Source organism: Aedes albopictus, chromosome 1 (genome assembly GCF_035046485.1).
Source record: "Aedes albopictus strain Foshan chromosome 1, AalbF5, whole genome shotgun sequence".
Classification (NCBI taxonomy): Eukaryota; Metazoa; Arthropoda; class Insecta; order Diptera; family Culicidae; genus Aedes; species Aedes albopictus.
In genome coordinates, this window is record NC_085136.1 from 303,653,333 (window position 1) to 303,669,501 (window position 16,169).

Genomic DNA, 16,169 nt, shown 5'->3' on the forward strand with positions numbered 1-16,169 from the left:
CGGCAACACTATGTTGAGAAAAAATGTGTTTGATTCAAACCCTGTCGCAGTCCATTCTAAACATCAGCATTTACTATGTTTTCAACTAACTCAATTAAGAATATATAATGCATTGTTCAGATCACCAGCGAATCAAACAAGTTGGTTGGATCACATGAAATCATATTCGGCGATCTAACGGATTATCTTTAATACAGAAACGATTAAAATTCACGAGAACACATTATTCTTTCAATTTGATTGATTGGTACTTTCCATGTCACACCGACCACCTGTAATACTTAATTTTAAATGAACGGTCAAATGCTTAAATAGATTACAATCGCAAAATTTCGTACCAACCCATTTCAACGATTCAACGCAAGCTATGATGACCACTCAACGGAAGTCCCCACTGCGGATCATGTCTGTGTCGTTGAAGTTCGGCCAATGGTTCGGACTTTGGCACAAGAACAATCCGAGCAATCCATGCTGGCAAGCTGTACTGATCACCTGCTGTATCCTGTTCTGGTACATACTGCCTGGGTGTATGTACATCGTTCGCCGGGGAAAAACGCTCCAGATTCTCCTGAAGCCAATCCTCGAAGTTTTTGCCATGTGCGTCATTGTTCTCCGTTGCGTTTATCATATGATGAATCGCAGGATGCTTCAGGGATGTTTCGCGGACCTTCAACGAGCCCTTTCCGCATTTGAAGACTGCCCGTATGAAGATGTTCGACGAGTTGTACGGCACCTGCTTAAATCGGCCGATTATCTCGTCAAGTTCTACGCATCCATCGTAGCCGTTCAGGCTACCCTTTACGGATTAGTGCCTGCAGGTTTAATCACTTTTCGGTATTGCACGTCTAATGAGACAATGGAGCTGCCTTCAGCGGTGTTGGAAGCGGAGTGAGCCTTTACGTTGTTTTTTGTTCAGCGCAGCGTAGTGTCTAAACCCATTCCCATTCCTGCAGATATGTAGTGTTCGACCATACCACCAACTACGGACGATGGATGTTGGCAACCGTCGTGTCCATAACGGTTCAATACCTTATGTTGGGAACTGTTGCAGCCCAAGAGTGTCTTTTCTGGAATCTGCTACATCACATATCTTGTCTGTTCCGAATAGTTCGCTTGGAAGTCGCCCGACTGGACCAATACACCGATCCAAAGCAGTTCACAGAACGGTTGGCATGCATTGTGTCAACGCATGAGGTTTGCTTCAGATGTGCTCGCTGCCTGGAAGATGTACTGTATCCTCTGTTGGCTCTGTGGTATAGCACCTGTATACTTCAAACTTGCTATATAATGTTTGTCGTCACTGTGGTATGTCACGAGTATTTAGTAACAACCAAGACCACATCATTTAGATATTCTAATTTTAACAGATAGATGACCTGGTCATCATTGCGTCAATGGTATTCGTTCTACAGTACACTGTATTTCTGATCTTTTCATTCTCGATGTTGGGGGCCGAACTCATGGACGAGGTTGCACTAGTGTAGTCTACCTCTACCAAGATCTGTAGTCTCAATTTACTGTTTCAGAGTGCCCGGGTATCCGATGCGATATATAACACACACTGGCATCTGCGAATGGCTACCGAAAGACGTTTACTGCTTTTCATGCTGATGCGTTCGGATCGACCGGTGGGCATTACTGCGGCCAAATTCTTCTATCTGAACAGATCGACATTTGCTGTGGTGAGTAAATCTTGTAAAATAACTTAGATTTGCGGAATGCAATTCATATTATTATCGCTTGTTTTGTAGGCAATGAAAACAGCTTTTTCGTTCTTTACGATAATGCGGAGATTCTATGAAGAAGAATAGGCATTTTTCGTCTATACTGAAAACAGAATCGGATAAGGCGGTTCAATGATGCATTCTCGATGATAGAGGAACGTTAATTTAGAATTGAACAATAATAACCTTTCAATAATAAATGAAAATAGCCCCGAATGAGCTCACCATACGTACCAAAGTGGAAATTATGCCTCCTTGATCTAGTTTACGATATAAGTATTGATTTGTACCAGATGAAAATCCTTTAGATACGATAAATATTCTCTCTAATATTTATCTCATGAATCCGGAGAGATTTCGCAATTGAATGCTGAGAGGATTCTCTACAGGATCCGGAGAAGGTTATCTACAGATTCCTGAGGGGATTATCTACAGAATCCTGAGAGAATTGTCTACATGATCCTGAGAGGATTCTCCACAGAATCCTGAGAGGATTCTCCACAGAATCCTGAGAGGATTCTCCACAGAATCCGGAGAGGATTATCCACAGAATCCTGACAAGTTTCTCCTCATAATTTTGAGAGTTTTCCTTACAGAATCCTGAGTGTATTCTCTACATGATCCTGAGAGGATTCTCTACAGAATCCTGAGAGGATTCTCTACAGAATCCTGAGAGGATTCTCTACAGAATCCTGAGAGGGATGTCTACAAAATTCTGAGAGGTTTCTGCACAGAATCCTGAAAGCATTCTCTACAGACCTTGAGAGGATTCTCTACAGAATCCTGAGAGGATTCTCTACAGAATCCTGAGAGAACTCTCCACAGAATCCTGAGAGGATTCTACACAGAATCCAGAGAGGATTCTCTACAGAATCCTGAGAGGATTCTCTACAGAATCCTGAGAGAATTGTCTACATGATCATGAGGATTCTCCACAGAATCCTGAGAGGATTCTCCACAGAATCCTGAGAGGATTCTCCACAGAATCCTGAGAGGATTCTCCACAGAATCCTGAGAGGATTATCCACAGAATCCTGACAAGTTTCTCCTCATAATTTTGAGAGTTTTCCTTACAGAATCCTGAGTGTATTCTCTACATGATCCTGAGAGGATTCTCTACAGAATCCTGAGAGGATTCTCTACAGAATCCTGAGAGGATTCTCTACAGAATCCTGAGAGGGATGTCTACAAAATTCTGAGAGGTTTCTGCACAGAATCCTGAAAGCATTCTCTACAGACCTTGAGAGGATTCTCTACAGAATCCTGAGAGGATTCTCTACAGAATCCTGAGAGAACTCTCCACAGAATCCTGAGAGGATTCTACACAGAATCCAGAGAGGATTCTCTACAGAATCCTGAGAGGATTCTCTACAGAATCCTGAGAGGATTCTCTACAGAATCCTGAGAGGATTCTCTACAGAAACCAGAGAGGATTCTCTACAGAATCCTGAGAGGATTCTCTACAGAATCCTGAGATAATTCTACACAGAATCCTGAGAGGATTCTTCACAGAATCCTGAGAGGATTCTACACAGAATCCTGAGAGGATTCTACACAGAATCCTGAGAGGATTCTACACAGAATCCTGAGAGGATTCTACACAGAATCCTGAGAGGATTCTACACAGAATCCTGAGAGGATACTACACAGAATCCTGAGAGGATTCTACACAGAATCCTGAGAGGATTCTACACAGAATCCTGAGAGGATTCTACACAGAATCCTGAGAGGATTCTACACAGAATCCTGAGAGGATTCTACACAGAATCCTGAGAGGATTCTACACAGAATCCTGAGAGGATTCTACACAGAATCCTGAGAGGATTCTACACAGAATCCTGAGAGGATTCTACACAGAATCCTGAGAGGATTCTACACAGAATCCTGAGAGGATTCTACACAGAATCCTGAGAGGATTCTCTACAGAATCCTGAGAGGATTCTCTACAGAATCCTGAGAGAATTCTCTACAGATTCCAGAGAGGATTCTCTACAGAATCCGGAGAGGATTCTCTTCAGAATCCGGAGAGGATTCTCTACATAATCCGGAGAGGATTCTCTACAGAATCCGGAGAGGATTCTCTACAGAATCCGGAGAGGATTCTCTACAGAATCCGGAGAGGATTCTCTACAGAATCCGGAGATGATTCTCTACAGAATCCGGAGAGGATTCTCTACAGAATCCGGATAGGATTCTCTACACAATCCGGATAGGATTCTCTACACAATCCGGAGAGGATTCTCTACAGAATCCTGAGAGGATTCTCTACAGAATCCTGAGAGGATTCTCTACAGAATCCTGAGAGGATTCTCTACAGAATCCTGAGAGGATTCTCTACAGAATCCTGAGAGGATTCTCTACAGAATCCTGAGAGAATTCTCTACAGAATCCTGAGAGGATTCTCTACAGAATCCTGAGAGGATTCTCTACAGAATCCTGAGAGGATTCTCTACAGAATCCTGAGAGGATTCTCTACAGAATCCTGAGAGGATTCTCTACAGAATCCTGAGAGGATTCTCTACAGAATCCTGAGAGGATTCTCTACAGAATCCTGAGAGGATTCTCTACAGAATCCTGAGAGGATTCTCTACAGAATCCTGAGAGAATTCTCTACAGAATCCTGAGAGAATTCTCTACAGAATCCTGAGAGGATTCTCTACAGAATCCTGAGAGGATTCTCTACAGAATCCTGAGAGCATTCTCTACAGAATCCTGAGAGGATTCTCTACAGAATCCTGAGAGGATTCTCTACAGAATCCTGAGAGGATTCTCTACAGAATCCTGAGAGGATTCTCTACAGAATCCTGAGAGGATTCTCTACAGAATCCTGAGAGGATTCTCTACAGAATCCTGAGAGGATTCTCTACAGAATCCTGAGAGGATTCTCTACAGAATCCTGAGAGGATTCTCTACAGAATCCTGAGAGGATTCTCTACAGAATCCTGAGAGGATTCTCTACAGAATCCTGAGAGGATTCTCTACAGAATCCTGAGAGGATTCTCTACGGAATCCTGAGAGGATTCTCTACAGAATCCTGAGAGGATTCTCCACAGAATCCTGAGAGGATTCTCCACAGAATCCTGAGAGGATTCTCCACAGAATCCTGAGAGGATTCTTCACAGAATCCTGAGAGGATTCTCCACAGAATCCTGAGAGGATTCTCCACAGAATCCTGAGAGGATTCTCCACAGAATCCTGAGAGGATTCTCCACAGAATCCTGAGAGGATTCTCCACAGAATCCTGAGAGGATTCTCCACAGAATCCTGAGAGGATTCTCCACAGAATCCTGAGAGGATTCTCCACAGAATCCTGAGAGGATTCTCCACAGAATCCTGAGAGGATTCTCCACAGAATCCTGAGAGGATTCTCCACAGAATCCTGAGAGGATTCTACACAGAATCCTGAGAGAATTCTCTACAGAATCCTGAGAGGATTCTCCACAGAATCCTGAGAGGATTCTCCACAGAATCCTGAGAGGATTCTCCACAGAATCCTGAGAGGATTCTCCACAGAATCCTGAGAGGATTCTCCACAGAATCCTGAGAGGATTCTCCACAGAATCCTGAGAGGATTCTCCACAGAATCCTGAGAGGATTCTCCACAGAATCCTGAGAGGATTCTCCACAGAATCCTGAGAGGATTCTCCACAGAATCCTGAGAGGATTCTCCACAGAATCCTGAGAGGATTCTCCACAGAATCCTGAGAGGATTCTCCACAGAATCCTGAGAGGATTCTCCACAGAATCCTGAGAGGATTCTCCACAGAATCCTGAGAGGATTCTCCACAGAATCCTGAGAGGATTCTCCACAGAATCCTGAGAGGATTCTCCACAGAATCCTGAGAGGATTCTCCACAGAATCCTGAGAGGATTCTCCACAGAATCCTGAGAGGATTCTCCACAGAATCCTGAGAGGATTCTCCACAGAATCCTGAGAGGATTCTCCACAGAATCCTGAGAGGATTCTCCACAGAATCCTGAGAGGATTCTCCACAGAATCCTGAGAGGATTCTCCACAGAATCCTGAGAGGATTCTCCACAGAATCCTGAGAGGATTCTCCACAGAATCCTGAGAGGATTCTCCACAGAATCCTGAGAGGATTCTCCACAGAATCCTGAGAGGATTCTCCGCAGAATCCTGAGAGGATTCTCTACAGAATCCTGAGAGGATTCTCCACAGAATCCTGAGAGGATTCTCCACAGAATCCTGAGAGGATTCTCCACAGAATCCTGAGAGGATTCTCCACAGAATCCTGAGAGGATTCTCCACAGAATCCTGAGAGGATTCTCCACAGAATCCTGAGAGGATTCTCCACAGAATCCTGAGAGGATTCTCCACAGAATCCTGAGAGGATTCTCCACAGAATCCTGAGAGGATTCTCCACAGAATCCTGAGAGGATTCTCCACAGAATCCTGAGAGGATTCTCCACAGAATCCTGAGAGGATTCTCCACAGAATCCTGAGAGGATTCTCCACAGAATCCTGAGAGGATTCTCCACAGAATCCTGAGAGGATTCTCCACAGAATCCTGAGAGGATTCTCCACAGAATCCTGAGAGGATTCTCCACAGAATCCTGAGAGGATTCTCCACAGAATCCTGAGAGGATTCTCCACAGAATCCTGAGAGGATTCTCCACAGAATCCTGAGAGGATTCTCCACAGAATCCTGAGAGGATTCTCCACAGAATCCTGAGAGGATTCTCCACAGAATCCTGAGAGGATTCTCCACAGAATCCTGAGAGGATTCTCCACAGAATCCTGAGAGGATTCTCTACAGAATCCTGAGAGGATTCTCTACAGAATCCTGAGAGGATTCTCTACAGAATCCTGAGAGGATTCTCCACAGAATCCTGAGAGGATTCTCCACAGAATCCTGAGAGGATTCTCCACAGAATCCTGAGAGGATTCTCCACAGAATCCTGAGAGGATTCTCCACAGAATCCTGAGAGGATTCTCTACAGAATCCTGAGAGGATTCGCTACAGAATCCTGAGAGGATTCTCTACAGAATCCTGAGAGGATTCTCTACAGAATCCTGAGAGGATTCTCTACAGAATCCTGAGAGGATTCTCTACAGAATCCTGAGAGAATTCTCTACAGAATCCTGAGAGGATTCTCTACAGAATCCTGAGAGGATTCTCTACAGAATCCTGAGAGGATTCTCTACAGAATCCTGAGAGGATTCTCTACAGAATCCTGAGAGGATTCTCTACAGAATCCTGAGAGGATTCTCTACAGAATCCTGAGAGGATTCTCTACAGAATCCTGAGAGGATTCTCTACAGAATCCTGAGAGGATTCTCTACAGAATCCTGAGAGGATTCTCTACAGAATCCTGAGAGGATTCTCTACAGAATCCTGAGAGGATTCTCTACAGAATCCTGAGAGGATTCTCTACAGAATCCTGAGAGGATTCTCTACAGAATTCTGAGAGGATTCTCTACAGAATCCTGAGAGGATTCGCTACAGAATCCTGAGAGGATTCTCTACAGAATCCTGAGAGGATTCTCTACAGAATCCTGAGAGGATTCTCTACAGAATCCTGAGAGGGTTCTCTACAGACTCCGGAGAGGATTGTCTACATAACCCGGAGAGGATTCCCTACAGGATTTTGAGAGGATTCCCTACAGAATCCTGAGAGCATTCTCCACAGGATCCAGAGAGGAATCTGCACAGAATCCGTAGAGGATTATCCATAGAGTCCAGAGAGGATTCTCCACAGAATCCCTAGATGATTTTTCACAGAATCCGTAGAGGATTCGCCACAGAATTTGGAGAGTATGTTTTGCAGAATCCGGAGCAGATTCTTCACAGAATCCGGAGATCATTCTCCACAGAATCCGAAGACGACTCTTCACAGAATCCGGAGAGGAGATTCCCCACTGCATCCGAAGAGGATTCTTCATGGAATCCGGAGAGGATTCTCCACAGAATCCATAAATGGAAACGAGGTCTAATTGATGTGGTGTGAAATTGTTCCTCACTCAAACTGGTAATATTTGTACGAAGGCGCAGTAAACCGGAGAGCTTTCATGTAGGCCTGGCGAGCCTACCTGAAAGCGCTGAACGACATAACTATTCAAACTCCTTCTGCGTTGTTTCCTAAGCTTGGCTAAGCTTGTCCAAGTTTCACCAAGGGGTTCCCCTAGTTACCTTCACAGACCGCGAAGGGTAAGCTTATTCAAACGCATACATGATGACGTTGTCTCTAGTCTAGACTAGTATACAGCTATTCATTGAAATAATTGTAATAATAGAATCAACTACTTCCATCATTTTTTTGTCATTATTGGTGATTGCAGTACAGAGGAGGTGTACAACAAACATTAATTCGACCAAACCTACGGTGCAGAGTTGTATTAATTCCCATAGAGATCAAATCGCGATTTGATTCTAAATTGAAGCTATAATATTGGAATACCTCGTAATGACAGCTGCCTGTACAATATTGATATATAGACGACAGACAAACAGACGTATTTAAATATTTAGGACAAATTGCGAGGTAAATCATCGTCACAAAAATTAAATCATCGTCACAAAAATTAAATAATCTAATTATTATTATTAAAGCGATTAGCGAACTACAGAGACTTGCTTGGACTATTGGGAAATTCTGCAACAGTTTATTTATTGATGCATTCAGGAAATATTTATCGTATTCTGATATAATTTTCTAAATATTTCTTTGAAAGTTCCACACGCAATATTTTCGGAATCTGCAAGACACAAAGTCATTATTCTATCGAACCATCTTTAAGAAATGCTTTGAGCATCTCTTGACCAGTCTAACTCTAAGAACTTGTATAACCTGTCATGATGATCTCTGAATAATGAATGAGCTTAACCCTAAGGGTGACGTCCATGTGACTGAATTCTTCAAATCGCTTAAAATAACTGCGGATGAATAGAAGCAGGAATTGATATAAAGTTCAGAGTTCTTGAAGCTTGCATTTCAGTTTAAGTCAATGGACAAAATGCCACCATCGTCGTCGAAAAAACCCGCCTTCTCCATGATGTCTACCAACGTGCGGCTTTGCCGAGCTGTTGGCTTGTGGTACGATCCAACCCACTGGAGGTTCACTTGGCAAACGGTATTCATAATTTCCACGCAAGTCCTTTGGTTCATGCTACCAACGGTGGCGTTCATGATACGAAGGGAGAAAACTTTTGCCGTGCAGTTGAAGCCCATTTTGGAGATTGTCGAGATTGGGGTGATAGTGTTTCGCACCAGCGCTCACTGGAATGGTCGGCGATTGTTGACGAACTGCTTCGACGATCTACGAAAGACTTTCGGACGATTTTCCGGAAGTGCACACGAGGATATTCGGCGGACACTGCGACATTTGGATCAATCGGCTGACTATCTGGTGAAAATCTACGTATTTGTCGTACTGTTTCAGGCCTTGACGTATGGACCTCTCACTACATTCATTACAATTGTGAGATATCTACGTAAAGATGAAAGCCTCGTTCTGGCTTCACCCGTATTGGAAGCCGAGTAAGGAATTGTAGACCGTATAAAGCTATCACGTTGCTATTGACCCATTTCACCCACAGCTACGTTTTCTTCGACCATCTATCCACCTTCTCGATTTGGCTACCATCCAGTCTGATATCCGTTACCGTACAGTTCATGATGGTCATCTCAACCACGGCTAGTGAATGCCTGCTGTGGAATCTGTTGCATCATACGTCTAGTTTGTTCCGAATCGTTCGCTATGAATTATCCCGGTTGGACGGTTTCGCTGAATGGGAACCCTTTCGGAACCAGTTCGCTGCGATTGCCAACGCTCATGATGTGGCATTCCGGTGTACCCAACGCCTCGAGAGCGTATTAAGCCCTGTTTTGGCAATGCTGTATTGTTCTTGTGTGTTCCAAACATGCTACGTAGTGTTCGTGGCCAGTGTGGTGGAAGACCCGATCGTTATAGCATCGATGATCTTCATTTTGCAGTATACCACTTTTCTTATTTTTTCCTTTTCTATGTTGGGAACTGAGTTGATGGAACAGGTATGAAGGATCAACATTTTAAGCAGAGTTCATCAAGATAATGTTTTTCAGAGTTCCTTGGTTTCCAACGCGGTCTACACTACCACGCGGTGGTATGACTGGTCGGTTGACAAGCGTCGTTTGCTACTGTTTGTTCAGATGAGAGCCGACCGTACAACGGGTATTACAGCCGCTAAGTTTTTTCATCTTACGAGACCTACGTTCGGAATGGTATAATGAAGTTTTGTTTACTTTTATGTAAGTAACTGAAACGAGTGTCTAATTTTATATCCACAGGCGATGAGAACCGCATTTTCGTTTTTCACAATAATGCAGAGATTCTATGGAGATTAAAAAATTGAGTGATAGTTTTGTACCAACTATTGAAACATAACACAACGAAAATGGTTTAATTCAAATGACAAGACAACAATACTTTAATTTCTAGTCACTTGAAACGAAAAGGTGGGTTGAAGTTCTCTTGAAAATCATGCACATAATAAGAGCATTGATATAAATAGACTGATTATTCAATCAAATGAACTGGAAATTACAATGAACGTGTAAAAAGTAGCAGTATTCTGGCGTTGAGATAAGTTTGACCGTCGTTGTATATCTTTGTGTATCTGGAGAGTTTCTGGAGAATTTCGCAAACACAGGCGGGTGAATGAGAGTAGTTTCAGGTAGAATCCTATACAACCCGAGCAGAGTTCAAGTACTGACGATCAAAATGTGATATTGGTTTGTTTGAGATAAGTGGTAAAAGTACTGAAAATAATAGCAAAAATTTGTTCTTGGACCATCTAGCCAATTGCAAAATATGATATTTGAAGATTGATCATTGCTATTGGTTAGATCTTACCTAGAGCTAAATGTGCTATGATGATCAGTGCCGCATTTTGGCTTCGGGGGGCCCGGGGCAAACCCTAAAATGTGGGCCCCCAAAAACAAGATTTTGAATATATAAACCATACACTAGGGAACGTTTAAAAATAACGTTCAACATTTGTGGGAGGGGGGGGGGGGTCTACAAAAGTGTGACAGTACGTGTATTAGGTATAGGATAATAGCGCGACAGAGGGGCGAGGGGGGTGTAGAAATCCCAAAAAGTTATGGACGTGATATTTGAATCTTCCCTTAACGTTTTCTTTTTAATGTTCTGTATTATTCGTTTTTTTGCTGATTTTTGCGGTTTGCATCTCTTCTGTTAATTCGAATGACACATTTTTTATTTACTTTCATTTTTTAGTGATTTATGCAATAAAAACCTCCCGAATATAGCGTTCTTCTGTTGTCCTTTAAAAAGTATACATTTTCCAATGCTATTCTCCAAAACTTGAAAAGATTATTTGAATAAATGAAAAAGATGCTGAATTCTGATTTACAGCGAAAATGTCGGCGCAGTATCATAACGTCCGAGGCCATAATGTCCCAGGACTTTATGGCGCATTTTTTCGGGGCATAACGTCCAAACGTGCAGGTATGTCACGAAGTCCAAGGAAAGAAGGCACATAGGATATTATGACGCATCCAAACTTTTGGACGTTATTTCGCAAAAAAACGCGACTTAACGACCGGGACTGTATGGCCTCGGACGTTGTGATCCGGCCCCCTCATCTGCATCAGTTCGTTGAGGACAGATGTTGTCTGGGAAAGAGAAGATAATAATTCCTGGAGATGTTCGGGAAATTCGAAGTACATAGTATTAGAAACCTAGTTTTTGCAAACATATCGGAACAATATTTTTTACTGTTATTGCCCCCTAGAGTCCTTACTTTGTTTACTCGTAGAATATTGCAATCCGAACTAAACGATAAGTTGTAAAATTTTCATGAATCTTTTCGAATGAAAGTATCTGAATAAGATGACATTTTAAAAATTAAAAAAAAAACTCCATTCTACCGGATTACTAAATACTGTAATACTTCTATAGATAAGAAATACACTTCAATTCTATATTTGAATTGCAAATATAGTTTTTTTTAAACTTTAATCGAAAGAGAAAAATATTGTTGCAACCAAAATGATGAAACTTAGGATTTTGATGTAAAATTATTGAAAATTATGAAACTTTGGATCTTCAAGTGAAAATTCAGATTATACATTAAACTGGATACCCTTAATGAACCCAATTATAACTACTCTAGAGCATGTATAAAATATAATCGTCTATTGAAGTGCATTTTATATGATTTTTTGAAGAAAATATACAGGGGATAGACAAAATGATCGGGATAGGCAAAATTTTCCCTTCTCAAAAAATATTCAAATAGCTGTAACTTTTCGAACACTGCATCAAATATTCTCGAATTTTTACTGTAAGTGGATCAACTAGTTGTGTATCAGTGGACAAAATTTGGAAAAGATCGGGCTATTATGCACGAAGTTATAAAGATTCTAGAAAAAGGTATATTTATCCGATAGCCAACTTTGAGCTGTTATATCTCCGGATTCAATGAACTGAATGCAATGAAATTTTGACCATTTATGACTTATATAATGAGCTTTGAAAAACTTTTGACTTAACTTAAAATTCTTAACACGGAAGAAAATAATAACGATTAGATTATTTTTCTAATAAAACACCAAATTTTCTTAAATTTCAACATCGTTTCAAAATTCAAGATGCCAATAATAGTTCATTTATATTTCCTCTAATTGTCTTGAATATAAATATGTTTTGAAATAAAGTAACAACATAGCCGGCAATTCATTGAAAAAGTAATGGGATGCACATTAAAAATAGACCAATTTACTAAAAAATCATAAAATAAATGAAATCGCTATAACTTTCTCTCCTGTGAATAATTTCAAGTTGAGTCAAACGTTTTTCAAAGCTCATTATATAAGTCGTAAATGGTCAAAATTTCATTGCAATCGGTTCATTGAATCCGGAGATATAACAGCTCAAAGTTGACTATCGGATAAATATACCTTTTTCTAGAATCTTTATAACTTCGTGCAGAATAGCCCGATCTTTTTCAAATTTTGTCCACTGATACACAACTAGTTGGTCCACTTACAGTAAAAATTTGAGAATATTTGATGCAGTTTTCGAAAAGTTACAGCTATTTGAATATTTTTCGAGAAGGGAAAATTTTGCCTGTCCCGATCATTTTGTCTATCCCCTGTATAGTGCTTCAGGATTCTTGGGGGGCCCCTCTAGTCAGGGGGCCCGGGGCACTTGCCCCCGTTGCCCCCCCTTAAATCCGGGCCTGATGATGATGATGTTCCAGGAGTAAAATTGAGATATTATTTTCAGTACTTTTACCTCTTATCTCAAACAAACAAATATCACTTTTTGATCTCCATATCAAAATATGCTATTATTGAGTTTTTTTCCTTTGCTCGGGAAGTACGCCCGCGATATTCAGTTAACAAAAACGGAATAACCTACTTTGACTAAATATTTTGATATGAACTAGACTTTTTAGTTGAAAATTCACTCCTATACTACAATTTTGCAGTTGACTATTTTTTTTTTACATCGCATTAAATTATTGTCATAAAAAACTGAATCAACAATTCCTCGTCACAACACTCGATGCGTGGCAGCAGTCCTCCATCCTCGGTCATTTCCCATATTTGCCAGATCATCCTGCACCTGGTCCGCCCCTTTTGCACGCGGCTCTTCAGGTCTTCTTGTACCATCCATGTCACTTGCAAAGACCAGGCTTGCAGGGTTGCTGTTTGGCATTTTCACAACATGCCCTGCCGATCGTATCCTTCCAGTTTTTGTCACTTTTTGGATGCTGGGTTCACCGTAGAGTGCAGTGAGCTCGTGATTCATCCTTCGCTGGAACAAACCGTTCTCTGTACACCGCCAAAGATGGTCATAAGCACTCGATGCTCCAATACTTCAAGGGCTTTGCTTGAGCATAGTCCAGGTCTCGTGCCCGTAGAGAACAACCGATCTCATCTGCGTTTTGTACATGGTATATTTGGTGCGATGGTGAATCTTTTTCGACCACAGGTTCTTGTGGAGCCCAGCCCATAGCTGAACCGACTTTCACCGATGATGCGCCGTTGTCAGCCGTTGCTCCCCGAAGGTGTGCCCATCTATCGTAAAAATGCTGTCTAGACTTGCCTGTCTTTCGTGGTTCCTCCTGCCAGCATATACTTCATTTTTGACGCATTCACCATCGGTCCGACCTTTGCTGCTCCACGTTTGCGGCGGGTGTACAGTACTGCTACCGTTGCAAATGTTCTAGCAATAGTATCCAAGTCATCCGCAAAACAGACAACATTGGACAACAGCGACAACAACAGAGTCCATTTCTTCCGCTTTCTTGTAACTACAGAGACTAAACAGGATGCTCCGCAGCTACAGTGGCTCCCAAATTATTCCCGGAACAAGCTCAGTAGCATGAGACCCATCACGGTAACCGGAGACACGTTAACCGGAGGGGCTTCGCGGACAGAGTATGAAATAACTAAAAAAGTTCCCATTTCTAACAATTTATTTATTTCTTTTTTTATTTATTTTTTATTTTTTTATTTTATAATTTTAACTGACTTTTTAGGTCTTATTAAAATGTAATTGTTAGAAACGCAATTTATTGGAAGGAGCGAAACTTCTCGAAAGCAGCATACTGTTTTGGCAGCTTCAAGACTGCAAATAGTTCAATTTTATTAATTTGAATTACACAAATATTTGCTTTCCAACTTACATTTTAGTTCCATTATCTGTCTTCCAAAACGCAATTCATCTAACATCTTCAATTATGCACCATTAGTAACTATCTCGTAGCTATATTCAGCGAAGTAACTTTCCTATATGACATCACATAACATTCTACATCTGTTCTGTCTGTGACAGAATATAACGAAATCCAAATACTATTCAACGGAGAACTCGGGACTCACTAAACACGGAAGGAAATCGTTTGCCCATTTCCAACAGTAATCTTAATACTAGCTAACAATGACAACGTATAAGACAAGTTCAACAAAAATATTCAATTTTGCAAACAAGATACACAAACATGAGCAACACATTTAGGCATACATTCAATTTTTTTTTTTTTTTATACATTCAATTGAAATCATCAGTACAAAACAAATAAATTACGCAGAAACTATTGATTACTTTAACAATGATTCGGTTTCCAGACATCGAAACGATTTACAAACTCTCCAAACTTCAAATTCTTAGGCCAAGTGCCAGGTTGCATTGCTAACGATTTCCACTTTCTTCCCAAAACAACTTTGAAAGAGATATAATCTGCTTTGCGTTCTCTATGCATCGACACAAGTCTCCTTACCCTAACTTTACTATTATCAACACTACTCAAACACTCACATACAAGCTTGACCATATCTGCATTAGTAGTAATAAAGAGAATGCGTCTCCAAAATCAGTATGAGTTGCCGTTGCAGATGTGCTGTTTTGTCTAACACTCAGAGATTGGCAGGCATTCGTGTCTCTTGTTCCATCAAATAAACGAGCACTGCTGACACTGCGAGGCAGTACAGGAGTAGAATGATGCTGGATACACGTCTCCGGCTGCGTCGGTTGAGTGCGTTGAGGTACCATCGCAGTTAGTACGTCGATGATATCATTCACCTTTGATTTCAATTCCTCGATCTCAGCTTCACAAGTCGAGTGATGGGTACAGCAGTCGTTGGTTGCCTTTTCCACTTCTTCCGCATTGGCATCACGAGTATTGCAGAAATCGGCCAAACACTCGTCACACATCCATAGGACGTTTTTGGAAATCAGAGCATTCACTGTGTCATCAGATAGGTCCACACACGCCGCATGGTAAGGCGCTGTCCATAAACTACGTAGACTTTTTTTCGGCCATCTCAGAACCCCCCCCCCCTCCCCCCTCGTAGACTTTTGTTCATACAAAATTTTCGAAATTTGTATGGAGCGTAGACTTTGACCAGACCCCCCCCGTCCCCCCATAAGAGTCTACGTAGTTTATGGACAGGCCCTAACGCTTTGCACATTTCCCCTCGCAGACTGTATATCGCCCGTTTACATCTTTTACATAGTCGATAGTAATGCGTGACAATATTTTGTCGGCTAATTTATTGTGCGCTAGTATGGCATGGTACACAAATTACGTAACGCTAAAATTGGCCATTTCAGACCCTCTCCCCCCCCCCCCTTTGTAACGCTTTTTGTATGAAAGCCAAAAATATTTTGTTTGGGTCGTAACGCTACGCTGGACTCCCCCCTCCCCCTATAGCGTTACGTAATTTGTGTACGATGCCTATCGTTTACACTGAACTAATTATTTAGCTGCTAAATCTGGGACAATAAATTGTCCAAACTCTATTGGTATCAAATTATCGTGATGTAAACACTACTTTGCAAGACAATAACATTGACGTGATAGAATAATTAGCAGATAGTTCGATTAGCACACCGTTTACATGATGCTAATTCTGTAGGCCAATCTAATAACCATGTTATTGTCTACTAGTTTTAGCACGAAATTCAGA

At 41.4% G+C, this 16,169-nt stretch overlaps 1 protein-coding gene across 1 annotated transcript; it reads left to right on the forward strand.

The window, feature by feature from the left end:
* The first annotated feature begins 377 nt into the window (after positions 1–377).
* On the forward strand, positions 378–1,924 carry LOC109430008 (odorant receptor 67c-like). The gene is made up of 4 exons (XM_029866690.2): positions 378–1,305; positions 1,368–1,469; positions 1,527–1,682; positions 1,752–1,924. Exons 1-4 carry the CDS (start codon positions 994–996, stop codon positions 1,809–1,811), a joined length of 630 nt encoding a protein of 209 aa, XP_029722550.2. The 5' UTR covers positions 378–993; the 3' UTR covers positions 1,812–1,924.
* The last annotated feature ends 14,245 nt before the right edge of the window (positions 1,925–16,169 follow it).